The sequence below is a fragment of the Podarcis pityusensis genome (genome assembly GCF_964106645.2).
Source record: "Podarcis pityusensis genome assembly, chromosome: 10".
In the NCBI taxonomy this organism is placed as follows: Eukaryota; Metazoa; Chordata; class Lepidosauria; order Squamata; family Lacertidae; genus Podarcis; species Podarcis pityusensis.
Window position 1 is genome coordinate 3,090,692 of NC_138035.1, and position 27,874 is coordinate 3,118,565.

At 50.4% G+C, this 27,874-nt stretch overlaps 1 protein-coding gene across 10 annotated transcripts in view; it reads right to left on the reverse strand.

The window, feature by feature from the left end:
• Positions 1-27,874, reverse strand: part of SHANK3 (SH3 and multiple ankyrin repeat domains 3) — a 447,259-nt gene that overhangs the window by 38,915 nt on the left and 380,470 nt on the right. For 9 of the 10 annotated variants that reach the window (XR_013990995.1, XR_013990996.1, XM_081022613.1 and 6 more), the window contains 5 exons: positions 23,007-23,142; positions 17,430-17,510; positions 15,615-15,638; positions 9,037-9,164; positions 6,720-6,813 (listed from right to left, as the gene is read on the reverse strand). Coding sequence is in view for 8 of the 10 variants with exons in the window: in XM_081022613.1 (XP_080878739.1) it covers positions 6,720-6,813; positions 9,037-9,164; positions 15,615-15,638; positions 17,430-17,510; positions 23,007-23,142 (463 nt within the window). In the remaining 2 variants the exon portion in view is untranslated. The remainder of the gene's footprint in view (positions 1-6,719; positions 6,814-9,036; positions 9,165-15,614; positions 15,639-17,429; positions 17,511-23,006; positions 23,143-27,874) is intronic. The other variant, XM_081022614.1, reaches the window with a different exon arrangement.

Sequence of the window (27,874 nt, forward strand, 5' to 3'; positions counted from 1 at the left end):
TGGCAACTGCTCCCTTCTTCAGATGCAGGTAATTTGCTTTTGGCTCATCAGCCTGGAATAAAAACATCAGAGCCCGATGACTGCCCTCCTCCTTTGCCTTCCTCCTCAGATCCTGCTGCAGCCTGCTCTGAATCCACTTCCTTTAAAAAGAATAATGCCAATCATTGCCTTTTAAAATTCTAATTCTGGGTCTACCTGGGAGGGTTCCACTATGGAAAGCCAATCTTGGATCTCTGCTTCCCCATTCGTGTGCCTCAGCATCACGCCAAGGAGGAACAGTTCGGGAGATGCTGGGCTGTGACTCACAGCCATTTATTCATCAGCGCCTCCAGAACATTTCCAGGCGCCCAGAAATGTCTCGCATCATGAGGTTGCCCTTCCTCGCTTTCTCAATGGGAGCAGCACTGTGGCCACAGCTTTGGCGTGATGGGGATAGAGCAGAGAATTCTTCGGGTCTCCGGAATGCCACCAAATACCATTTGGGGTTCTCCATCTATCTGATGGGCATTTGCTTCTCAAGGCCCTTAACTTCAAGGATGCTCCAGACCAGGGAGAGGCAACCAGCAGTGAAAAAAGCTGAATGCTATTCTAGGCTGCAGCAAGAGAAGTGTAGGGCCCAGATCAAGGGAAGCAATAGTACCACTTTATTCTGCCTTGATCAGAGCATGCCTGGAATACTGTGTCCAGTTCTGGACAACACAATTTGTGAAGGATGTTGACAAGCTGGAAGGTGTGCAGAGGAGGGCAACCAAGATGATCAAGGGTCTGGAAACTAAGCCTGAATGGTTGAAGCAGCTGGATATGGTTAGCCTGGAAAAGAGGAGACTGAGAGGAGATAGGACAGCCATCTTCAAATATCTCAAGGGCTGTCACATGGAAGAGGGAACAAGCTTGTTTTCTGCTGCTCCAGAGGGGAGGACCCAAACCAGTGGATCCAAATGACAACTAAACAACAATAACTTTCTGAAAGGACAAGCTGTTCGGGAGGTTGTGGACTCTCCTTCTTTGTAGGTTTTTAAGCAGAGGTTGGACTGTCATGGATGCTTTAGCTGAGATTCCTGCATCCCAACTCTACAGTGAGTCCATGATTAACCTGGTCCCATCCAGATGTTGCTGGACACAGCTCCCATCAGCCGCTGCCAGACACCCTGGCCCTAGGGACTCTCAGCTGTGGCATACAAGTGCAGCCGTCTTACAAATCTCAGGCTTGCTGTGCGAGCTGATGGGACATCTGGAGCCTCAAACATCTGGAGGGCACAGGTTGGTGAAAGTTGATCCAGCAGGTCACTGAATTGATTTGGCAGGGCTACACAGATTGCTTCTCTTTATAGGACACTGAGTTATTTGGGGCTGTGGAAAGAGAGCATCCCAGCATTCCTCCAGCTTCTTGAAATATTTCACATCCGTCTGGGAGTCATCCGTTTGTTCTCTTCTCCTGCCAGGTGCAGGCAGGGCTGCTCATACTCTTCCTCTGCAATGTTTGCAGTTCGAATCAGCGATAGCTTCAATTCTGCAGCACAATGAACTCAGGGCAAACCAGCTTCTTCTATATATTTTGAAACGGATTGTAGGAAGATTCAGAACAGAATTTTTTTTCCATGCAGCACTTAGTTAAACTGTGGAACTCCCTCCCACAGGAGGCCACCAACTTGGATCTAGCAAGACTCTCCCTTTGTTCTTATAATTGCACTCCAATTGCACACCCAAAACAACCTCTCATTTGAGCCCTGGTTATAAGGCCAGAGGTCCTTTAAGCTGGCACTGTTTCCCTCCTGCCCAAGGCATTCCGAAGAGACCATTTCATTTCTGCTAAGACAAAGGCTTCTGAGCCGCGTGAGTGAGCAGGGCTGGTTTTGTGGTCAGCGAATCAAACCTGGCTTCCAAAGGACTGACTGGGCAGGGACACCCTTGCCGTGCATATGCTCCATCAGGCCACAGACCAAAGCATGGAGCTGTCCACTACAAAAGCCAGGAAAAGATTTGCCTCGACAGTCACACAGAGCGGCTGTCACATGCCAAGTCTCTTATTACACCAGAAGGGTGGCGAGTGCTTTGGCTCCCAGCTGGCTCCTTGTCAGGAGGATGAACTTTCCTCAAAAGGTTCTTCCACCTGCTGAGGTCTCCAAGGTAAAAAAAAAAGAAGGTAAAGGTAAAGGGCCCCTGGACGGTTAAGTCCAGTCAAGGCGACTATGGGGTTGCGGCGCTCATCTGGCTTTCAGGCCGAGGGAGACGGTGTTTGTCCACAGACAGCTTTCCGGGTCATGTGGCCAGCAGGACTAAACTGCTTCTGGCGCAACAGGACACTGTGATGAGTGCCAGAGCTCATGGAAACACTGTTTACCTTCCTGCCGCCGCGGTACTTTTTATCTACTTGCACTGGTGTGCTTTCGAACTGCTAGGTTGGCAGGAGCAGGGACAGATCAACGGGAGCTTACCCCGTTGCGGGGATTCGAACTGCCAACCTTCCAATCGGCAAGTCCTAGGCTCTGTGGTTTAGACCACAGCGTCACCCGCATCCCTATAGTCTCCAAGGTACAAACATCTCAGCCACATCATAGATGGGCCAGGTTGTCCCTTGAGCTCTCCCTGCATCCTAACCCCAAAGGGCACCAACTGCCACATCTGTGGGCTGCTTGTAGTGGTTCTGGTCAGCAGCGGATGGCATGGGAGGGCAGAGGTGCCCCATCAGACGTCCCTGTCGATGAGTCACAGCTGCTTACTGGGAGGAGGAGAAGGTAGGATGAGGCGGCATAAGATCACAGGAAGAGCTTGATGTGTCAGGCCAATGGCGCATCCACTCCAATATCCTGCTCTCACAGAGGCTGAGCAGCTGAAGAGCCCTCCGCCCTCCTGTGGTTTCCTGCAGTGGGTATTCAGGTGCATTGGTCCCTCCAACTGTGGAGGAAGAGCTGAGCCCTCACATCTAGTAGCCATGGATGTCTCCATGTCCAATCCAAGTTGGGAGCAATCACTGCCTCCTGCCACAATTTCACTCTGCGCTGCCTGAATAACTTTTTTTTGTTTGACTATGCAGAACTAGCAAAACTGACCTGTGGGATCCGAAATCAGGAGGAAACAAAATTCCAAAGAGATTGGAGTAAATTTATAGAATATATAAGTACAGTGGTGCCTCGCAAGACGAAAAGAATCCGTTCCGCGAGTCTCTTCGTCTTGCGGGTTTTTTCGTCTTGCGAAGCAAGCCCATTAGAGGTTTAGGCTTAGCGCTACAGTATTAGCGGCTTAGCCGGCTTAAAGATCAGCTGATAAGCGGCTTAAAGATCAACTGATAAGCGGCTTAATGATCAGCTGATAAGCGGCTTAGCATCAGCTGTTAAGCGGCTTAAAAATCAGCTGATAAGCGGCTTAGCATCAGCTGTTAAGGGGCTTAAAGATCAGCTGATAAGCGGCTTAGCCATCAGCTGATAAGCGGTTTAGCGGCTTGGGAAAAAGGGGGGGAAAGGAAAAAACCCCCGCAGGAACTCGCAAGACATTTTCGTCTTGCGAAGCAAGCACATAGGAAATTCGTTTTGCGAAGCACCTCCAAAACGGAAAACCCTTTCGTCTAGCGGGTTTTCCGTCTTGCGAGGCATTCGTCTTGTGGGGCACCACTGTAATACCTGTAGAAATTTGAAGACTCTGGCAGGAATGAAATAAATCTTACGATGTAGATAGGATTGGATACAATAAGGAACTGTGTAAAAGTAACTGAAGTAAGAAAACCTGTTGAAGGGAGGGAAGGAAGTCAAGGTTCGGCAGAGTGTGGGGGAAGAATGTGGGTAAATGATTGTTGAATTTTACTGCATTTTGTTCGTCTGTATTAAAGGAAAAACCAATAAAAAGCATTTTTTAAAAATGAAGAAAAATAACTTTATTTTGCCTGTCTTGAATCCCCCAACATTCAGTTTCATTGTATGTCCACGAGGCAGGGAGGGTAAAGGTAAAGGTAAAGGGACCCCTGACCATTAGGTCTAGTCATGTCTGACTCTGGGGTTGCGGCGCTCATCTCGCTTTACTGGCCGAGGGAGCCGGCGTACAGCTTCCAGGTCATGTGGCCAGCATGACTAAGCCGCTTCTGGTGAACCAGAGCAGCGCACGGAAATGCCGTTTACCTTCCCGCCAGAGTGGTACCTATTTATGTACTTGCACTTCATACTTTTGAACTGCTAGGTTGGCAGGAGCAGGGACCAAACAACGGGAGCTCACGCTGTTGCAGGGATTCAAACCGCTGACCTTCCAATCGCCAAACCCTAGGCTCTGTGGTTTAACCCACAGCGCCACCCGCATCCCGGCAGTGAGGGTGGAGAGGCGCAAAAGCACCAGCAGAGCCAAATTCCCACATGGCCAGATGAGTGTGGAGGCAGCGGCAACGGGAGACGACGGGACACAAGCTGCCTTAGACCAGGTCAGGCCTTTGATCATCTGGATCAGCTATGTCTACCTTGACTGACAGCCGCTCTCTCCCCCTTATCTTATTGTGGCCCCACAGGTCTAACGCACAGCAACGGCAAGGGAGACATTTTTGATGACGGCGAAACCTAGAACCGTTGCGATAGTAAATCGTAGAACCACAGAACTGTAGAGCTGGAAGTTGACTGCACTGCGCTGAGCCCCGAAGACCAGAGGGGAACAAAGGGGCTGCAAGCTGCCCTCTGGGACCCAAACACAAAAGCACCCTAGAGAAGCTGCCCTGTACCGAGTCAACCCATTGGCCCATCTAGCCCAGCTCTGTCCGCACGGGTTGGCAGCAGCTCTCTGGGGTTTTAGACAGGAGCCTGTCCCTGCCCCACCTGCTGAGGATCAAACCTGTGGCATTTTGCATGCAAACCATGTGCTCCACCACTGAGCCACACAGCCCTTCTGCACACGCAGATTTTTGAGTGGACAACTCCGTTAAAAAACCACCAAGATGCCAAAGTATTCGTCTGTCTACCCTGCTCTTGCTAGAATCCGAGGGCTGCGCATTCGGGGAGCACAGATGACAAACATGAGATACACATTCCAAGGAGCATCCCCACCTGTGAGATAAGAGTGCGCAGAGGCAGCGCTATGGCGGGTGCATGAACCACGGTTTCTTTTCTGGAATTTTAAAAGGGCCAGCAGTTCTTTAAAGACAAGGAGGCAAAGCAGGGGAGATAGAGAAGGCCTCCCTAATAGCTGATATTCCTATCTTTCCTCAGACCCAGGGGGAAAAGAGATGCTGGTTTTTAAAACAGAAGCTGAGAGACAGGGCAGCCGAATGCCAGAGAGGAGTCAGCAGAAAAAAGACAGTCGCAGAACTGAGAAATTACACAAAACAAATGAAATACCCTGAAAATCCCTGAAATGAGAAGTAATCGACTAGTAATCTTTTAACATCAGCAGTAACGTCTAGACCATGGGAGCTTTTCAGCTCTGTTCTTGAGTTTGTTTACAATCTAAAACAGGTTATCTGGTATTCCTTTCTTTGAATTTGTGTTATTTAGGTCTTTTAAACCTTTTTGTAAAGGCAATACTAGAGTTTTCACAGCCGAGTCCTCAACTCCTTATTACTACTGCTTGGCTTTCTTCAAGCCTGGCTGTGTCTAAAACTTGCCATTTAGGTTTTCAAACCTTTTCTGTAAACTCAGTTTTAGAAACTGTACCTTCAAGTCCTCAACCCTTTATTACTGCGCTTTGCTTCACCTAGGTCGAGCTAGGATTATAATACTTCAGAATTTTGGGGAGTTTTACCCTCTTTCTTTGAATTAGATCATTTAAGGTTTATGGTTTCTCGATTTCCTTCTGAGGAAACTGAATAGTTCAGTGAAACGAGGTCTGTAGCCACCATCCCATTAAGGCTTTGCTCAATTCTAGGTTTTTCTAATTTTTTCCTTAAACTTTTTGATTTTTGTTATTTAGTTTAATTCTATAAGATAATATTTCTAGTCAATTACTGTTACGGAAATTACGGGGGGGGGGCACATCTTTAAAGTTAAATATTACAAATATTATGCCTGAATGTATCCTTCCAACTTGACAGTTCAGGGAAGTCACCTAGCTTTAAAAATAATATAAAATCATCTCCTTTCCCAGTTTCCTCCATTCCAAAGCTATTTTCCCCTTGAAAAAAGGACTCCAGGAAGTTCCCAGAGGTGACAATTGCTGGGCTCATTGTTAGCCAAAGGAAGCCAAATCTCATCACCTGACTCGCCTCAGGCTCCAGACATGCAAAGGAACTTCTATTGTACTTTTGGGTGGTGGGTACTTAAGACATATTTGTCTATGCTAATCTTATACCCGAGTCTTGCCCTGCCATGTCTGCTTATGCTAATCTTGTACCAAGGACTTGTCTGGACATGTTTGCCAAGGTTAACCCCTCCCCTTCGAACTGTATTCTGGGATGTGGTGGGAAAATTTTAAAAGTCTTTGTCACCCCATCCTCGGGGTTCAAAATTTGCTCTTTCAACCTGTTGCGCAATAAACTTTGGTCTACAGCTATTTGCTCCGGTTGGCTGGAATCCTTCCTTTATTCCGCAGGGACCCGCGGGCTCTGCCCGACCAGCTGGGGGACTGAGCAGCCTCACACCTAGATTTTTCCCTAACAATTACTCTTGTTTCAGGGATTTTCAGGGTATTTCATTTGTTTTGTGAATGACAGAGAGGAGTCTCTGCGCCCCTGGAAGCTGTGGCGCAACGGTCCTGGCACCCAAGGGAGAAGCCTGGGGTCGTGGTCTGGGGTAGGGCAGAAACATCACACCTACCTACAGATTTTGTCCGCGGAATTCCTTTGCGCAGGGAAATGTGGGGTTTCTCTGGACCAGTGTGGGCCGCCATCCCCTGCCGCTCAAACAGAGACTGGAAAAAAGAGAGGGGGACAAGGGTCACTCTCCTGCCTGACCATAGACAGGGCCACCCCTGCATCATAGTTTTGTGGAGGTGGAAGGAACCCTAAGAGGTCACCCCATGAGATGCAAGAATCCCAGCTCAAGAATGCTGGCAGTTCGATGGCCAGGTCTCAGGCACATAGCTGTCAACCTTTCCTTTTTTTTTTTTGCGGGAAATTCCCTTATTCCAGCACCATTTCCCGCTGCTTCCTGCAGCTATCCCGGATTGGTAGATATCCCATAGACTGTCCCCGGGACAGGTGAGGCTGCTGATCCCTTATTTTCAAATCTGAAAGTTGACAGCTATGCTCAGGCATTCATGAGCTGGGATTCTGGCATTGCTGGCGGCTGGGCTAGATGCCCCGTCTGGCTCCTTCCCAATTCTACCATTCCACAATCCCTGGGACTTTGGTTTCCGCCAGCTCTGGAGAAAGAACAGCGAGGCTTTGAAGGGAGACTGCTCTCCACCTTGACAAGTGCTTTTACTATTTTAAAAATGGATGCATCACCTACATTGTCGAAAGAAACAAAAAAAATTGTCCAGTAGAACCTTAGAGACAAACTACGTATGTTCTGGGTGTAAGCTTTTCGTGTGCATGCAAACTTCTTCAGATACACTGGAACAGAAGTCGCCAGACCCTTATGTATAGTGGGAGGGTAGGGTGGGGTTTTTCTCAGTAGGGTAGTGGGAGATAGGTGATTGACTCAATGGGTATGGTAAAACTGTTGGTGACTGTTAACGACTGCAGTTAGTCCTAGAGGAAAAAGCATGGGATAAAGAGCTTGCAGATGAAAGCTTATACCCAGAACAAACTTAGTTGGTCTCTAAAGTGCTATTGGACAATTTTTTAATTTATTTTGACTGCGTCAGACCAACACGGCTACCTTGAATCTACGTTGTCAAGACCAGCTTGACCGCTTCAGTTGGCGGAATCGGCACTTCAGTGGTACCTTGGTTCTCAAATGCCTTGGTACTCAAACAACTTGGAACCGAAACACTGCAAACCCGGAAGTAAATGTTCCGTTTTGCGAACTGTTTTCGGAAGCCGAACATCCTGCGTTTTGAGTGTTACGCTTCCGTTTTGAGTGTTACGCTGAGGTCTGTCTGTTTTTGCTATTTATTTTGCGTTCTTGTGGCTCTTTTTTTGTTTGTTTTTGTGACTGTGTAGAACCCAATTCAGCTCCTGATTGATTGTCTGTGTGACTGCAGTACATTGCTTATTGCTTTCATTTTATGGATCCATGGTCTTGGTAGATAGTAAAATTCATGTTAAATTGCTGTTTTAGGGGTTGTTCTTAAAAGTCTGGAACGGATTAATCCATTTTACATTACTTTCTATGGGAAAGTGCGTCTTGGTTTTGGAACGCTTTGGTTTTGGAGCGGACTACCGGAATGGATTAAGTTTAAGAAACAAGGTACCACTGTACTGCAGGTGCCCCATAATACCCATTCCATGTTTCTAAGCACTTGATAGTTTAGTGTGGCAGCCCTTTGGAACTCCCGGCCTATTGATATCAAACAGGAGCCTTCACTGTACTCTTTTTGGTTCCTGCTAAAAAAACCCAACATTCTTGTTTAGACAGCCCAGAAGCTTAGGAAGTCGATGTGAATTCAAACTTGTTTTAGTACAGTCATACCTCATGTTATGTTTGCTTCATGTTATGTACTTTCAGGATACGTCCCGCGGTGACCCGGAAGTACCAGAAAGGGTTACTTCCGGGTTTCGCCACTTGTGCATGCGCAGACGCACAAAATGACATCACGCACATGCACAGAAGTGGCGAATTGCAACCAGCGCGTGCGCAGACATGCCACTGCGGGTTGCGTTCCTTTCATGTTGCAAATGGGCCTCCGGATCGGATCCCGTTCGCAACCAGAGGTACCACTGTATTTTAACTTTCGGTATGTTGCAATTTCCCACCTTGATTTTCTTGCGGTATCTTTTTGTAAACCTCTTTGAGGGGTGGGTATTTGGTGTATAAATTTCATGAAATAAATAGACACACGTCCCACCCCCTTTCCTTACTTCTCAACCAGGGCAAAGCATCCCAATGAGATGGGCCGTGTCCTTAGCTCTCTCTATCCCCGAAACGCTTCTCCCCCCGCAACCCCTGGAATCCTTCCCAGTTTGTGGCTTTCCTTGCCGCACCCCCTGCCCTGCCCCCCTGCCCGCTGTGCTCCCGTATCTCTCACACTGATCTCCGCAGGGGTGATCCTTCTGCTGGTGGGTCTCTGCTTCACAGTGGCTGCCCTGGAATCTGCCTCCACAATGTCCGCTCTCAGTGAGGGCTCGGCGGCTGCCAATATCTCGTCCAGCTTCTCTGCAAAGTCAAGACACAGCATCCCCGTGAGCCAGGCTTGGCCTCTGAAAGCAGGAACTCGACACAGAGATGGGCTGGGTGTGCTGCCAAGGGGAGGCTGTGCTTGCATGCCAGCAAGGGAGCCCTGCGGCCTTCTGGGTGGCTGGAGAGGCATCGCTCCCTTTGCCTTGTACGAGAAAAGAGCCCCACCACCACCACAGGAACCCCGCAGCTTCTTGAAAGGATCAGCACCCAAAGGGCCACAATTGGGTCTACGAGATCGCCTATGCACTTGTACCATGGAAGTGAGAGCTGGACCATAAAGAAGGCTGATGGCCGAAGAATTGATGCTTTTGAATTCTGGTGCTGGAGGAGACTCTTGAGAGTCCCATGGACTGCAAGAAGATCAAACAGAGCCTAGGACTTGCCGATCAGAAGGTTGGCGGTTTGAATCCCCGCAACGGGGTGAGCTCCTGTTGCTCGGTCCCTGCTCCTGCCAACCTAGCAGTTTGAAAGCACGTCAGAGGGCAAGTAGATAAATAGGTACTGCTCCGGTGGGAAGGTAAACGGCGTTTCTGTGCTTCTCTGGTTCGCCAGAAGCGGCTTAGTCATGCTGGCCATGTGACCCAGAAGCTGTCTGCGGACAAACGCTGGCTCCCTCGGCCAATAAAGCGAGATGAGTGCCGCAACCCCAGAGTCGGTCACGACTGGACCTAATGGTCAGGGGTCCCTTTACCTTTACCTGCCTCCAGTGGCAGGGAGTTCCACAGTTTAATAACTATGCACTGCATGAAAAAGGACTTCTTTTGGTCTCCTTCAGACAGAAGCTGCCTTCTCCATCAGCGCAGCCCTCCCCGAAAGTTGGCCGCCTCCAGTTTTAGTGCGGCATTTGCCAACCTGGTGCCCTCCAAATGCACAGGTTTTTTGGGGGGGGGCTACAACTCAGTCCGGGCCAGCACAACTGGTTGAAGTTGCAGTTCCCCAACACCTGGAGGTTGCTTGAACCTCTGCCCTACGCGACGCCCTTCCGCTCTGAAGTTTCCCTAGCAGCTTTCCCCCCTGCAGGGCACCTGGAACTCTACAGAGGGAAAACCAGCAGTCTAAATCACAGTCTCCCTAAGCTGCTTGTCCAAGCGACAACTGACTGCTGAATGGTTTCTTTAAATTTTAGGTTTCATTATTGTTCCACAAGATGTGTATGTCTTTAAGGGCCAGAGCAAATAACGTGACCTAGTTTTACAGCTGTGAAGCAGTATAGCAGGTGCTGTTATGTTAATTAAGCTGTTGGGTATAGTATATAAAGAGCAACACCCCGCTCTCTTAGTGGATGGGTCAAGCTTATTGATATATTGTAAAAGGTGTTTCTGTTTTTGTTATTAAAACCTAGCAAAAGTTACTTTTGTGTTCCTTGTAATGTGTGGTCTCCCCAGCGCGCCTTCTGCAGTGCAACTAATCTGCAAATAGCCAACATCTTTGGTTATGGGCCCAGAATGCACATTTTTGGACTTTGAGAAAGGTTTGAAAACTCCTTCTCCTGTTGGTGTGGTTCTGTTGGTCTGGAAGAGTTCCAGAATGGCTGACCGGGTTTCAGAAGCCGAGAAAGCTCTGGCCCTCCCACAGCTGACAGATGAGAACTACAGTTTATGGTCGTTTCAGGTGGAGGCACTTTTGACCTCTCGAGAAGTGTGGACCTATGTAACTGATGTAACTAATCTGTAAATAGCCAACACTGATGCCTAGTAGGGCACTCTCAGGCTATGGGGAACCTGTGGCGTTCCTCTTAAGTGGAGCGAGTGACCGTCGTGGGTTGTTCCAGCCATGTAGGGTTCTGTCCATGCTGGAGACTTGCTGCAGTTTGCTTTTAGAAAGCTGAGCCAATGGTTAAAGGTAAAGGTAAAGGGACCCCTGACCATTAGGTCCAGTCGTGGCCGACTCTGGGGTTGCGGTGCTCATCTCGCTTTATTGGCCGAGGGAGCCGGCGTACAGCTTCCGGGTCATGTGGCCAGCATGCCTAAGTTGCTTCTGGAGAACCAGAACAGCACATGGAAACGTTTACCTTCCCGCCGGAGCAGTACCTATTGATCTACTTGCACTTTGACGTGCTTTCGAACTGCTAGGTTGGCAGGAGCTGGGACCGAGCAATGGGAGCTCACCCCATCGCGGGGATTCAAACCGCCGACCTTCTGATCGACAAGCCCTAGGCTCTGTGATTTAACCCACAGCGCCACCCGCATCCCTCCTCTATGGGAGTATATTGTATATCAGAGTTTCTAGGGGGTTAACCAGACTGGGACAACAGGCTTGTTGGTTTTTGAATGTCTGGTGTACATTTTTTCAGTTTCGTTGTTCTGTATGGGACAATGACAATAAAGGCTATTGTATATAAATTCAACATATAAATAAATAAAATAAAATCAGGACAGTGGAAGCCAAAGGGACTCTTCTTGACATCTCAGGGCTCATGCTGTACACAGCTGAAGGACACAGGTTTTAAGAAGATAAGAACCAAGGGGGCCTCTGGAACCAGTATCCTGTTCTCACAGTGGCCAACCAGATGCCTATCATTAGAAACCCGCAGGCAGGATCCGAGCACAAGAGCAACGCTCCCCTCCTCTGGCTTCTGGCAACTGGTGTTCAGAAGCATGTCTGTCTCCGACTGTGGAGCGGAGACAGCGCCCCCTGCGTCCTTGAGCCAATGGTTGGGCCAGCGCAAAAGGCTGGTTTCCCCATGGTTTCTCATCACAGCCTCCCCTCCTCCTCTCTCCTCCTCTCAGGCCCCTTCATCCCTCTGGATGAGACCGTATGGCACACCCACCACTTCCTGCCGGGAGCTGCCAGCAAACATCTCGCTGCTGCTTGTTTGGGCACATTCGTCTGCTGGCCTTGCATCTCCAATTTGGGCCTCCTGTCTCTGCCTGAAGCCCCTTCCTCCTTTGAGGCTCACTGCTGCCAGGTCTGATGGGCTCACTTTCATGCCCAGGCTCTGAATCTAAGAGGCGCCTCTCCCCCCAAGGAAGATGGGTAACACACCTGCCAGCCACCGTTATGCGATCAGGGAGTCGCTTTCACCATTAGAACCACGGGAGTCGTAAAGAAAGAAACAGCCCATTGCTTCATTGTTTGAGGACTCCTGATGAAAGCAGGCACCTGGGTTGATCTTTTAAAAGCTTGTTTTAATAATAAATAATAATTTTTTATATATTCCCTGCCCTCCCCAGTTCAGAAAACCGGGCTCAGGGAGGCTAACAACAAATTTAAAACAATTGATGCAACAAAAAAGAGCATAAAATACAGTATAAAATGTGAATAACAATCAATTCAGAATTCAAAAATCAATTTAGGGGGGAAATCCATCCAATAAAGATTAGATGATCACCAGGGCTAGCTGGCTAAATTAGTCCTATTTGGGCCAGTGAGGAGACCAGGGGAGAATTAGCTGTGGGGTCTCAGAGCGAGTAATCTTCATAAAAAGGGGAGGGGGAGGGAAGGAAGGAAGGGGAATAAAAGATCAGGCTAAGTTCAAATTGAAAGCCAGGCAGAATAGCTCTGTCTTACAGGCCCTGCGGAAGGAAGTTAAATCCTGCAGGGTCCTGGTCTCATGGGACAGAGCATTCCACCAGGTGGGAGCCATCACTGAGAAGGCCCTGGCCCTGGTGGAGGATAGTCTGACTTCCTTAGGGCCCAGGACCTCTAAACTATGGATATTCATGGACCTTAAGGTCCTCTGCGGGGCATACCAGGAGAGGCGGTCCTGTAAATACAAGGGCATGCGAGAAAAATCTCCTATGTCACATATTAGCCGGCCTTGCTTGCCTCTGGGTGGTTCTAGACTGTTGCCTAATGGTGTTTAAAATCCTCTATTATTGTGCCGTTAATTGCAAGTGGAATTGGAGCTGATTTTCAATGCTTTGCATAGGGCATGCCCTTTCCTTGGGAGCACCCCCTGCTATGCTCTGCCTAGACCAGGGTGTGATGGCAGGATAAAGGTGGACATCCCTCAGCACACCAGCGGACATGTTTGCGCATAACGCCATGCCAAAACACGGCTTATGGCCGATGCACACTTGAGCTCTGGCTAGGCTTTCTGCTCTTTAAAGCTCCATGTCTCAGTGCCCTTTTAATTTCTTAGGAGCATTCCCTGTGAAAACCCACTCTTTAAAGCTCAGTTGGAGCAAATGTCAATCTGCAGAAAACCCAAATGGATGTTTGCCCCGATTCAGCTTTAAAGAATGGGTTTTTGTGGAGAAAGCTCAGGGCAAAATAAAAAACAAAGACCATTCGGACACAGAGCCTTAATAAATTGTGGACCTCTGCCTGGAAAGAACAGGACATAAGTTAAGTCTGGAGAAGCCCTTAGTGCGACGTCTGAAACTGGGGTCATGGGGACCAAGATGCTGAAGAGTCTGGAAACTGAGCCTTATGAGAAGCAGTTGAGGGAGTTGGGAAAAGAGGAGGCCGAGAGGTGATGTGAGAGTTGCCTTTGCACTTCTGAAGGGCTCTCGCAGGGAAGATGGAGCAAGCTTGTTTTGTGATGCTCCAGGACCTGAAGCGATGGGTTCAGGTTACAAGAAAAGAGATTCTGACTCAACATCTGGAAGAACTTTCTGAGGGCAAGAGATGTTTTCACTGCCATGGTCTCCTGGAAGGTGGTGGACTCTCCATCATTGGAGCTTGGCTGGCCAGGTGTCCATGGATGTTTTGGAGGTGATTTCTGCATTGCAGAGGGTTGGATTAGATGACCACTGGGTTCCCTTCCAATGCTACAGGTCTGTGATTCTTTGATTCTACTAAAAAGCCTGCAGGATCAGGCCAGTGGCCCAGCTAGTCCAGCAACCTGTACTCACAGGAAGCAACCAGATGCTTATTATGGGAAATCCTCAAGGAGGATTAAGTGAAACCACCCAGTTCCCTTCTGAATGCCTCAAGACTCCAGCTTGAAGCCCACAATTGGTGTGGCTGAAGGAGCTGCTGTTTCACACTTTCTTGACGATTTTAATGCTTGTGGAATTTGCATTTGGCTATCAGCAACTTCTAGGGATGCGGATGGCGCTGTGGGTTAAACCACAGAGCCTAGGACTTGCCGATCAGAAGGTCGGCGGTTCGAATCCCCGCGACGGGGTGAGCTCCCGTTGCTCGGTCCCAGCTCCTGCCCACCTAGCAGTTTGAAAGAACGTCAAAGTGCAAGTAGATAAATAGGTACCGCTCTGGCGGGAAGGTAAACGCCGTTTCCGTGCACTGCTCTGGTTCGCCAGAAGCGGCTTAGTCATGCTGGCCACATGACCCGGAATCTGTACGCCGGCTCCCTCGGCGGCCAATAAAGCGAGATGAGCACCACAACCCCAGAGTCGGTCACGGCTGGACCTAATGGTCAGGGGTCCCTTTACCTTTACCTTTATCAGCAACTTCTAGCCATCTATGTTTAGGAATCTGGAAAGGAGCAAACCCAAGAACTCCTTCCTGGTCTGGTTTTAGGCCACGATAAGGTCGCGCCGATCTATTTATGTAATTCTTTTATTGCACTTTACATTTTATCATGTGGATATGGAGCTCTGGCAATAGAAACAGCCATTAAAAAGCTATAAGAAAGGGGAACAGGAGCCTTGAGGCAATTGCTCTGAGGCTGAGGAAACGGTGTCCCCAATTAATTTAGTGGTTCCTCTCGCCTTGCTGGCTTTCAGAGAGCGTGCAAAACCTGAAAGGCCCAGGGCTGCTGCTGAGGGGTCACCATGGCCCTGAGTTACCATAGAATTGCAGATCTCAAGGGACCCCTAGGGGTCATCTTGTCCACCCCTCTGCAATGCTAATGAAGGCACTGTGTTGATGACTGTTTTTAACTAATTGCCATCGCTGTTTATTTTCTGCTAGAATGGAGGAAGCCTATGCATGGGGTGTGTCGTTTGGATATACGTTTTGTGTGCGTATGTGGGGGTGCACACAGATCTTTGCACAACGCAGCCACATTCATGCAAGCAAACAAAACACCCTAAGCCCTCATCGTTTTTTGAACCTGAAGCGGTGTCTGGAGGGGTTGCCCCTGAGCTCAACAAGAGCGCTACATCCAGAAATCCACACGGACACACTGGCCAGTCTTCAAGAAGCTGACCTCACAATCCCCGGGAAAACTTTGTAGAGGCCGCATGGCTGGACTCTCATTCCACGGGCTGCACTGCCGTCCTCCCCACCAACAAACAACGTGAACTTAGGACGTGGTTTGCCAGGCTGGCACGAAGCCTTCCTCTCCCGAACCTCCCTCCTTCCACAAAGGAGGGAGGTATTGCAAAGACCAGAAACGGCTTTGGAGAGCGAAAGGTCCACTCTCCCATGTGTCCTGCAGCCAATAGCATGGACTGGGGTCCCAGTGCACCTTCCCATCATGCTGGGGAGAGAGGGAGGGAGGGAGTTAGGGAGGGAGGGGGCAGCTTGGATCAAAAGGGGTTTGGACAAGCCCTGGAGACGGGCGGTTGAACTCACCCCCTTTCCTCCTCCGCATTGAGGCTTGGAATCAAGAAACAAAAGTACAGGACATCAATGGTGTGCAGGATGCACTCCCCTCCCTTGCCCCCACACCCGCGGCATGCTGCGCCCCCTTGTCTGCCCTCTCTGCCAAGGCAAGATGGCTCTCTAGGGAAGGGTCATGGTCTGTCCCCAAGGGGGTGTGTGTGACAAGCTGCATTCTGCGATGCTTCCCAGCAAGGGGTCCGTGCAAGCCCCCACCCTGTCATGCACCCTCTCACCTGGGGGGGGGGATGCTTTCCCAGCCTCAAATAGCAGCACTGGGTGATTTGCCCCCCCCCCCCGACAGCAGGCCAGCTCAGTTTGAGTCACCCCCTCTACTGCCAAAGCTCAGCTCTCTGGGCATGTGCTGACTGCCTTCTCCTTCCACACAGAGTCTAGGGACAGGGGTTCTGAGTGGATTGGAGCCCAAGCACTGGAAAATAGCCCCCCCTCAGCAGAGAATGTCCTTACAGGCTGATGGGGGGGGGAGAGGAAGGGAGGGACCCCCTTTGGGGCTCAGTTTCCCCAGACTTTCAGCACATCCAGGATTCCCTGAGCCGCCCAGGCCAGCCCCACATCTGCTGCACAAGAGACTGTGCATGGAAGGGGGTGGGGTGGGGGTGTAGCCTTCAGGCACAACCTGCCCCCTCCCATTATCTCCTCCCTTTTGGGCCAGGAAGCTGCCCCCCCCCCCGAATTGCCGAAGAAGCTGGCGATTTTCCAAGGAGCACTCTGAGCAAAGACAGAGTATGCCACCCCAAAGGTGGGAACAGTGACCCACCCTGGGATGCCAAGACTTTTCTCTGGAGTGGGGTGGAAGCAAAGGGGCACAGGAAACCATGGTTCTCTTCCCAACCCCACAGGGCACCGACTTTTGCGCTCCACCAAACCCCTGCTCAGAGAAAGAGCAAAGCGTTCCTGTATCCGGAGATGGGTTGGGGGGGGCAGTTAGTGGGGCGGGCACAGGGGTACAGCCCCGTTGGCCCAGCTAAGCAGGTCCAGGCCTGGTCAATGCCCAGATGAGAGACCTCTTGGGCACCCACCCAAATCTATGCCAACTTGAGGTCCGGGGCGGAAGGAAGGTCGGAGAGAGCAAGGCTGAGAATGAGTCAGAAGGACGACAGGCTTGGAGGGTGGATGGCTGTGCCCGGGCATCACGAGGGCAAAGGCCCAGAGCTGGGCAGGGAGAGGGAAGTTCTGCTGGAAGCATCAGGGAAAGCAGTCTGGCGTTAAACAGGGAGTCTCAGCCTGTTGCTGGCGGCAGGGATGGGCACAGCAACGCAGAACCAGGAGGGGAAGCCGGGCCCCACAAGTACCATGCCAGGGGAGTTGGGAGAGGGGAAACGCTGGGAGAGTGTTGGGCCAGGACCTGGGAGAGGCCTGGGTTCAAATCCCTCCCACCCACTCTCAGCTCACCGGGCGTGACTTTGGAGGCCAGTGGCTGCCTCTCTCGGGCCAACCCACCTCGCAGGGTTCTTGTGCTGGTTAAATGACGTGGGAGGGGCCAAGGTTCGAATCCCCCCCTACCTGGCCATGAAGCTCACTGGGCGTGACCTTGCTCCACCGCCAGTCTCACCTACCTCGCAGGGTTATATTTGGGAGGGCAGTGGCCTTGAAACAGCCTCGGAGCTGGCGCAGAGGGCAGGTGGGTGTGGCCAGGGCACCCCGAACCTCTCTTGGGGGGTGGTGCACACCTGAGGAGTGGGGGCAGCAACCCTCCACCCTGCCCGCCATGCATGCTCTCCTTTGGGTCCACCCCCCTCGGCCTCCCGCCCCCTTGCCAGGACTCACCCAGCTCCTCCAGTTCGGCGGTCATAGACTTGGATCTCAGCGTCAGGGTGGTGCTGGGCGCCCTCTTGGGCGGCGGCGGGGCTGAAAGGAAGAGGGAGGGCATTTTGCACTTGCGGTCCAGCAGCTTCCTGGGCGTTGCCAGGTGCAGGTGCCACTTCTTCTCCACGGCCTGGATCTCCTCGTACTCGCGGGAGGAGGATGAGTCGCACTGCTGAAGGATCTTGTTCAGGCTGCGAGTGGAGGCAAACTTCTTCATGGTCCCGCGGCCGGCCGGGGTGAGAGCAGGGCAATCGGGGCAGGGGCAAGAGAGCGTTCTGGCCAGGACCCTCAGCTCAGGGGGCTCCCGGGCATGGTCTGCCCAATCCTGCCGCTCAGCGGACCCCTCCCTGCCAGGGAGGCCATGGGCAAAGGGGGCACGGCACCAAGGTGATATCGCTGGTCCTAGGTCCTCGTTCTCATGGCCAGGCTCTTGTTCCCCTGCCTGGCCTGGCTCTCCATTAACTCTGGGGGCTGGCACTGCCCTTGGGGCCTCTGCCCGGTGGCAGTGCTGCCAAGTGGCTTGGGCACGTGGAGAGCTCGCTCCGAGGCGGCGGCGGCAGTGGCAGCGGCAGAGGGCAGGGCTGGTCCGCGGCTCTCCCTAGCCAGCCCGTCCGGCGGCGGCGATGCCAGAGCGAGGCTCCATCTGCCATGGGGTTTGTGACAGAGCGGAGGAGCGGAAAGGCTGGCTCGTCGCTCCGCTCTCCCTCGCCCCGAGATCCGTAACAATGCGGGCTTCAACGCTCCCCGTCGCCATGGAAACCGGAGCTCCGAGCTGCTGCCGGAGGCGCCTGCATCAGAGACCCCCAAAACAGGGGCGGAGGGGGGGAGCAGAGAAGAAACACGATTCCCACACAAGGCGAGCCGGGGAGGAAGCTGCAGGCCCAGTCGGGGTGCGGTGGGGGGCAAGGCCAGAGAGTCGAGGGGGGTGGGAAGACCTCCGTCCGCCACGCGATCCTGCCCTTGCTGAAGCGGCGAGCAATTGGGCTGTCTCCTGCCAGGGGATGGGTGCCAGCCGGTTTGTGCAGGAGGTGCCCGGGGTCTTCACTGCCGGAGAAGGTCTTCGCAGTGCACAGTCCAGAAGGCAGGAGGAGACAGGTGCTTTGCTGGGTGCCAGCCACCTGGGTGCTCAGGGACGGATCACCACATCTGCCGGAGGTGCCGAAAGCTCAGAGATGTCTCTCTCTCTCTCTCCCTCCAGCCGGGGAATGAGCAGACCCCCCCAGGAGGCAGTGAGCAGAGTCAGCAGCGCGATGCCCACCGCACGGCTCCGTCTTCCCCACGACTCGCACTCGCGCGCACTGGCAGCGTGCAGGATAATTACAGCTCTGGGTGGCAAGTTGCCTCCCTTCCTTTCCCCGCTGCTGGCTCTCCAAGCCGCCTGGCTCCCTGCCACCCAAGCAGGCACGGAGGGACCCTGGAGCTCCCCCCACAGCCGTCTCCTCCTTCCCCACAGCACAGACCCACGGGGCTAAAAATAGGAGCCGAGCCCACCCTCCCCCTCGCTCTGTCTCCGCTGTGTGGGAGGGAAGCTGCCTCGCTTTCCCAGCTCCCTCCTGACTCGCCACAGGCGAAGCTTCTGTGGCACCAGGGAGTGGGGGGGGGGCAAAGGCAGCCACTGCCCCACCCCATACCCGGAAGGAGAGGTGGTGGTGGGGGCCTCAGCCAGAAAGGGTAGCTTGTGATCGGCAGGTGCTGCTCACATGGAGCATGGGAGGTGCATGAGATGTGACTGGCTGGTACTCATGCCAGAACTACAGCTTCGCTTCCCACCCAGTCCTTCCTCAGGGCTAGCTTCTTGACAAAGCCAATGGTAGAGTCAGAAGGGACCCCCAAGGGCCATCAAGTCCAACCCCCTGCAATGCAGGCATCTCATCCCCGACAGAGGGCCCCCCAACCTTCTGCTTAAAAACCTCCAATGCGTGTGCACACTGAGCAATCCTCCTCATCCGTCTATTTAGGGCGGCGACGCCTCTGGCACAACTTTTAGGAGGGGCAGACGCCTGCTTCTTGGGAGAAAAGCGTTGACAAACCTAGACAGCATCTTAAGAAGCAGAGACATCACCTTGCCGACAAAGGTCCGTATAGTTAAAGCCTTGGTTTTCCCAGTAGTGATGTATGAAAGTGAAAGCTGGACCATAAAGAGGGCTGATCGCCAAAGAATTGATGCTTTTGAATTCTGGTGCTGGAGGAGACTCTTGAGAGTCCCATGGACTGCAAGAATATCAAACCGATCCATTCTGAAGGAAATCAGTTCTGAGTGCTCACTGGAAGGACAGATCCTGAAGCTGAGGCTCCAATACTTTGGTCACCCCATGAGAAGAGAAGACTCCCTGGAAAAGACGTTGATGTTGGGAAAGATGGAGGGCACAAGGAGAAGGGGACGACAGAGGACGAGATGGTGGGACAGTGTTCTCGAAGCTACCAACATGAGTTTGACCAAACTGCGGGAGGCAGTGGAAGACAGGAGTGCCTGGTGTGCTCTGGTCCAGGGGGTCACGAAGAGGCGGACACAATGACTAAACAACAGGCAGGCTCTATGGACGGTGGGCACACCCATCCATATTGATCAGTCAAATATTGGCCTGTTTTTTAATCGCGGTTGAATCCTGTGGACCATCCCAAGGGGCTGATGTGCAGGCAGCTTCCAAGAGAGCTGCCAGGTCGACCTTTGCTTGCGACGGACGCCTGGGTCCCCCTCAAAAAAAGCATCTCTCACTGGCTGGCTGTGAGAACCGGAGGCTTCACTTCACACAAGGAGTCCTCCACAGCAAAGGTCACTGCCTGGTGGGCAGAGGAAGGGGGTGAGGTGAGGTGGACCACCCTGGTTGTCTTCGCTGAGGGGGGTGACAAGCCTACCCCTAGCCATCAGGGGAAGGGGGGTAGCTGCCCCACTTTGCCAGTAGTATTCGCCCCTTCCCCCTTTGTCTTGACAGCTCGGGGGAGGCTTGGGAGTCGCGGGTGTGCGGCGCGCTGAATATCCACCATCGCTGGCTCGCTCTGCCCCTGGCTGCAGGGTGCGCACATCACTCCATGCACCCGAGCAGCTATCCCATGCCTACGAGGGCACCCCCCGTGTCCAGCCCCCCCTTGGGAGCGTGCCCGCCCTGGGCAGTGTGGGCATATGCTCCACCGCTGGGCAGAGAGCCTGGCTTTGCATCATGGGGGCCTGGGTTCGAATTCCTACCCACTCACGAAGCCCATCAGATGGCAGACAAAATTAATGGGCTACACAGAATTGGATAAAATGACAGGCAGGATTCGAAACCTGCGGGACCAGAGATTTACAGAAGATTGGAAGAAATATACAAATTATTTGAAGAGCAACTGTAATCAACAAATTATGCTAGTAGGGCTACAAGAAGTTTTGCAAGGAGAAATATATGAAATATTGCAAAGAAGAGAAAGAAGAGAGATATTAGTTGTGAGATGTAAATGTAATAGTGAAAATAAGAAATGTAAATTAAGTAAATAGATGGGAAAATTTTCAGATCCGATTGATGGAAGTCAAATAAAATTGTATAAGATGTAAAAGTATGTTTAATTACAGTGGTACATACGCTTCAGGTTACACACTCTGCTAACCCAGAAATAGTGCTTCAGGTTAAGAACTTTGCTTCAGGATGAGAACAGAAATTGTGCTCTGGCGGCGTGGCAGCAGCAGGAGGCCCCATTAGCTAAAGTGGTGCTTCAGGTCAAGAACAGTTAAGAACGGACCTCCGGAACGAATTAAGTACTTAACCTGAGGTACCACTGTATTGTTGAAAATGATATGTTGAAAAATTAATTTAAAAAATATAAAATAAAAGAAGCCCATCAGGTGACAACAGGCCAGCCACGTAGCATTCGCAGGCCCAGGGGAGACTGAACGCAACCCCTTTGGCTAAAAGCCCTTGGAAGCCTTATTGCCCAGGAATCGTCTAATCGTCCTTTGAAGCTATCCAAGTGAGCTCCAAAATCTAACGACTCGCAGTGCAAAGAAGGGTTTTCTTTTGTCTGCCCCCAACAGCCTTGTGCACCCCATGGAGCCCCCAATGCCCATGTTAGGCTGGCAGGGATTTGCCAGGAGGTCCCTGGAGGCTGACCCTGTCGAGTGCTTGGTCTGCACACCTGCCAGAGGTCAGCTCTGCAGGCACGATTGATCCCTCCTAGGAAGCTTTGCAAATTAGAATATCGGAAGAGCCTGCCGGATCAGGCCCTTGACCCATCTAGTCCATCTACTCGAACCCATGACCTAGAGTTTAAGAGTCTCGCACTCCAACCACCTTCTCCTCTATGCATTTGTCTAATCCTCTTTCAAAGCCATCCAAGTCGGCCCTCACTGCCTCCTGTGGCAGAGAGTTCCGCAGTTTAAGAGGGATTTCCCCCCAACATTCGGCTCCATGGAACGCCCACGAGTTTTAGTCTTTGGAGAGGCAGGGAAAAGCCTCCTTCCACGCTCTCCATGCTGTGCAGGATCTTGCAAACTTCGATCACGTCACCTTTTCCTTGCCTTTGCTCTGAACGAAAGCGTCCCCAGAGGAGGAGCTTGGAGGTGTCCTGTCAACGCGGCTCCTCTCTGAAGCTGCCACAGCCCTGTCCTCAGCACAGCATCTCCCACAGGCTAAAATCCACCCCAGGCGCTCTGCTCCATCGCAGGCAGCCTTGGGGCAGCATCCTGCACTCTTCTCTCCAGCGCTGAGGCCCCAAGAAGGATTCCGACTCTCCAGCGATGTGGGCAAGTTGGGCTGATCCCACTGGCCACCCACGCCGGTACGTCTCCCACCTGCTCTGGAGAAAGCGGCTTCTGGTGCAGCGGATCCCTCTGAGGTCCTGGGCCTTGCAGCCCCTCTGCAGGATCTTGGGAAGGCGGTCCCGGGTCCCCAGTGTGGTGTAGTGGTTAAGAGCGGTAGTCTCGTAATCTGGGGAACCGGGTTCGCTTCCCCGCTCCTCCACATGCAGCTGCTGGGTGACCTTGGGCCAGTCACACTTCTCTGAAGTCTCTCAGCCCCACTCACCTCACAGAGTGTTTGTTGTGGGGGAGGAAGGGAAAGGAGATTGTTAGTCATTTGGAGACTCCTTAAGGGGAGTGAAAGGCAAGATATCAAATCCAAACTCTTCTTCTTCTTCTTCCCCGGATCTGGTCCTGTGCCACGTTGTCCCTCGGCCGGTCCGTTCCACGAGGGTTGTGCGTTGCACGCTGTCTCCTTCTCTCTCTCTCTCTGCTCTCTTGGTGGGGCTGCATCCAGCGCACCTTTCGACACCTCAGGCCTCTCCTTGGAAGCGTGGGTAGCTATGTGTGGGGCACCCCACGAGACGTGGGTCACTGAGGCTGCTTTCCTGACAGGCCCTAGGGCGGCCAGATGGTGGGATGTACGAGGAGGGCAGCTGACGGCCCCCAGAGCCACCCCAAAGATGGGGGCATGAGAGCCAGGTCCTAGGAAGGGGGCCCCAGAGCCAGGCTAGGCTGGGTGCCAGGGGGAGAAGCAGGAGACCAGGAGGAGAGAGGGGCAGAGAAGGGCCAGGGCTGGGGTGTTTTTTGGGGGGGTGCTCTGCACTCACCTTTCTTCCGAACAATGTCCTCCGACTCTGGCTTGCGGCTGACAGAGACCACTTTCATCACCAGGTGGTTTCCCCCCTGGCGGATCAGAGACACCACCTGCTTGTGCCCAACCTTCACCACGTTCACACCGTTCACCTGGGGAGGGAAGGAAGGAACAGTGAGGAGGAGGAGGAAGCTGCCCTGCGGGGCCACCTGGAGGCCTGTTTCGTAGACTCGGGAGGGACCCCCAAAGGTCATCCAGTCCAGCCCGCCGCTTGGGAAACAAAAGGTCCAGCAAGGTGAGAGAGGAGGTGGCCAGGATTATTATTATTATTTCATTTCTATACCGCTTTATATTTTTTAAGAAAAACGTCAAAGCTGTTTACAGCATATTCAAACACTGACCAAACTATTCAGAATCAAACATTTCTGAAGAAAGGCAAATATACAGTCAAAGCAACATAATTAATGGAAAACTAAAAATATTATCTTAAAAGATTTCAAAATAAAACATTACAAAGGAGGCCAACTCCAGAATACATATTTAACAGAAACAAAGTTAACAAACAAAAATCTTAAACATTTTTTAAATAAAACCCCCCAAACTATTGCTAAGTGAAGTCAAATATAAAATGCACATTTAAAGCAGCATAATTAACAAGAGAATAACGGCTGTTTGGCAGGCACAAAAAGACGGGGCAAAATAATCCAATATTTATTTATATTATAATATATATATTATATATATATATATTATATAAATTAAATTAAATTAATTATATAATTAATTTATAAAATATTAAAGGAGGGAGGGGGGAAGTTGACCAGCTCATACGAGCAAAAATTTATTGTGAGTAACATGGATGGTTTTATATATATATTATGAAGTAGAAACTTAATAAAATAATAAGCCCATATTTAGGCCAAAGCGCCACTATTCGCCCCATTAATATATCGCCCCCCATCCCGCGAGGCAGAAAGGGGTTCCAGGAGCTGCTGTTTGCTTGAGAAGATTATGCTCATTTTGGGGAATAACTCTTTACAGGTGGAACAGATGGGAAGCAGGTGCTCAGGGAGGGTGGTGTGAGGGCCAAATACAGCACCAGACCCCCCCTCCGGGATCCCCCCCCCTTGCCAGACTGCTTAGACTTCTTTCTCCATCCAAACTCCATCCAAACTCCCTGCTCCAACCCCCCCCCCAAAAAAAAATCTCTTTTTTTTGTCCCACACCCTCAGGCCTAAAGACAGGGATGGCGGAATCTCTCATTTTTTGTTCCACCCAGTTTCTCGTTTCCCCAACCTTAAATGTGGCTGTCCCTTTGCAGCAATTTGTGCTTTCTCTCTCTCTCTATATATAAAGAAATCCCCATGAAAATCAGTCAGTATTTCAGCGCACATTTCTCCAAATATGCACATTTTCGTACACCGTTTGGACTAATATGCACAGTTTTTAGTGCACAGCTTTCCTTAACATGATGCGCTTTGTATGTTGTTTTCATTTATACAGTCATACCTCGTGTTGCGTTTGCTTCAGGCTGCGCATTTTCAGGTTGCGTCCCGTGGCGACCCGTAAAGGGTTACATCCGGGTTTCACCACTCACGCATGCGCAGACGAGCAGAATGACATCACGCGCATGCGCAGAGGCGGCAAGTTGCGACCTGTGCATGCGCAGACGCGGGTTGCATTCTTTTCAGGTTGCAAACGGGCCTCTGGAAAGGATCCCGTTCGCAACCATAGGTACCACTGTATATGCATCTTTTTCGCACACTAGAGAACCGCGTCACAAAATTCAATTTTCAAAGGATTGTGCTTGCACACGAAAGCTCATACCAAGAACTAACTTAGTTGGTCTTAAAGGTGCTACTGGAAGGATTTTTTTATTTTGACTATGGCAGACCAACACGGCTACCTATCTGTTGCTGATTCTGTGTTTGTGTGTTGGTTCAAAAGATGCAAATTAGGCAGTTTCGCATTAAAATTCAAACAAAATCAAATTTCTCCTCTGTCCCTATGCCTAACCCTGCTTAATGTTTAGCCTGGAGAAGAGGAGGTTAAGGGGTGATATGAGAGCCATGTTCAAATATATAAAAGGATGTCACATAGAGGAGGGAGAAAGGTTGTTTTCTGCTGCTCCAGAGAAGCGAACACGGAGCAATGGATCCAAACTACAAGAAAGAAGATTCCACCTAAACATTAGGAAGAACTTCCTGACAGTAAGAGCTGTTCGACAGTGGAATTTGCTGCCAAGGAGTGTGGTGGAGTCTCCTTCTTTGGAGGTCTTTAAGCAGAGGCTTGACAACCATATGTCAGGAGTGCTCTGATGGTGTTTCCTGCTTGGCAGGGGGTTGGACTCGATGGCCCTTGTGGTCTCTTCCAACTCTATGATTCTATGATTCTATGATTCTATGATTCTAATGGTTTCAAAAAATGGCTTCAAGTGACAAGGAAGGGGATTCTGACTGAACAACTTGAAGAACTTTCTGATAGCAACAGCAGTTTGATAGTGGAACGGTCTCCCTTGGGAGGTGGTGGACTCTCTTTCCTTGGAGGTTTTTAAGCAGAGGTTGGATGACCAACTGTCACGGATGCTCTAGCTGAGATACATGCATTGCAGGGGTTGGACTAGATCAATGTCCCTTCCAGCTCTACAGTTCTGTTGTTGCTTAGTCGTTTAGTCATGTCTGAATCTTCGTGGCCCCCTGGACCAGAGCACGCCAAGCACTCCTATCTTCCACTGCCTCACGCAGTTTGGTCAAACTCACGTTGGTCTCTTCGAGAATACTGTCCCACCTTCTCGTCCTCTGTCATCCCCTTCTCCTTATGCCCTCCACCTTTCCCAACATCAACGTCTTTTCCAGGGAGTCTTCTCGTCTCATGAGATGGCCAAAGTATTGGAGCCTCAGCTTCAGAATCTGTCCTCCTAGTGAGCACTCAGGGCTGATTTCCTTAAGAATGGAGAGGTTTGATCTTCTTGCAGCCCATGGGACTCTCAAGAGTCTCCTCCAGCACCAGAATTCAAAAGCATCCATTCTTTGGCGATCAGCCTTCTTTATGGTCCAGCTTTCACTTCCATACATCACTACTGGGAAAACCAAAGCTTTAACTATACAGACCTTTGTCTACAGTTCTGCGATTCTATTATTCTAAACAGCAAATACATTTATATTCATCCAGGAGCAGCTTGGTAGGTGAAGAGCTCATGCAAATCTGGATTCGAAGTTTCAAATGAGAAACACTGGCAGGATGATAATCTGCAACACCGTTTATAAAGCAGTAGAATCACAGACTTGAAGAGCTGGAATGCACCCAAGGATCATCTAGTCCAACCCGCTGCACTGCAGGAAATCTGGTTGACTATTGTGAGGACAGAGTGCTGGACCAGATGGGCCCCCTTTGGCCTGATCCAGCAGCCAATCTCTTCTTATGCTCTTAGCAAGGCTGGAGCTTCAGTTGGGAGTAAGGCACCACTTTCCCCCTCCTTTTTTAAAACTTTGGGTCCTTTGCTGTTGACCTGCCTCTTACGCTAATACCCAGCACTACCCAGGAAACCCATTTTCTTCAGCGTTCCTTATTATTTGCTTGCACAAAGTTTGCGGGGAGGCTAGATGGCATTCCTTCTGGGCCGAAATACTGGGAAATTTTGGAATAAGAGGGAGACAGACTAAAACTGCAGAGCTTTGAAAAATAGAAAAATAAAGTGCGAGATTGGCTCCATTATTATCAAATAATGGAGGCATATAATTTGGACAAAAAAGTTGGTTTCTAGGTGGAAAAATCAAAATTGGAAACAGAACTGTTAGATTCCAAAATCAAGAATTTGTCAAAAATGTATAACTTGCTGTTGAAATGGAACACCCAGGATGAAACGGTGAAATCAGCTATGATTAAATGGGCACAAGATGTCGGACATAATATAATGATGGCTGACTGGGAACAGTTATGGACTTATGGACCACAGGTATGAAATTTACGGCATGTAATGCCCTAAGAGAAAACTTAATGAAAATGATTTATAGGTGGTACATGACACCAGTCAAGCTTGCAAAAATTTACCATTTGCCCGAAAATAAATGTTGGAAATGTAATGAGACTGAAGGTACATTCTTTCACCGTTGGTGGACATGCCCAAGGATTAAGACATTCTGGGAGATGATTTATAATGAAATGAAAAAGGTATTTAAATATACCTTTCTGAAGAAACCAGAGGCCTTTCTCCTGGGCATGGTCGGCCAATTGGTGCCAAAGAAGGATAGAAACTTTTTTATGTATGCTACAACAGCAGCAAGAATACTCATCGCGAAGTATTGGAAGACACAAGATCTACCCACCCGGGAAGAATGGCAGATGAAGTTGATGGACTACATGGAATTGGCGGAAATGACTGGCAGAATCCGAGACCAGGGAGAAGAGTCGGTGGAAGAAGATTGGAAAAAGTTTAAAGACTATTTACAGAAATATTGTAAAATTAATGAATGTTAGAAAAATGTTGGAATGAGGAGGTCATGGAAATAAGTGAATGAAAGAATGAAATTATTTGATGTGTTTTAAATGGTTTTTGTTTTGTTTTCTTAGTTTAAATTGTTTTTGTTTTGTTCTCTTAGTTTAAATTGTTTTTGTTAGTTTAGTGTTAGGTATTGTTTTTGTATTGTATTGTATTGTATTGTATTGTTTATTTTCTTTTTCTATGTATGTTCAAATTGTTGGAAAGTAATAAATATCATTTAAAAAAAAATAGGCGGCATTCCTTCTGGTGGCTTGCAGGTAATTCAGATGACCCTGTGCTGAGCAGCAGTTCTCTCGCACTTCCCACTGCAATTCCCCTTCATTGCAAAAAGTCCCACCTTTGAGGGACGCGAGCATGTTGTGCAAAGAGCTCCAAGCCAACGT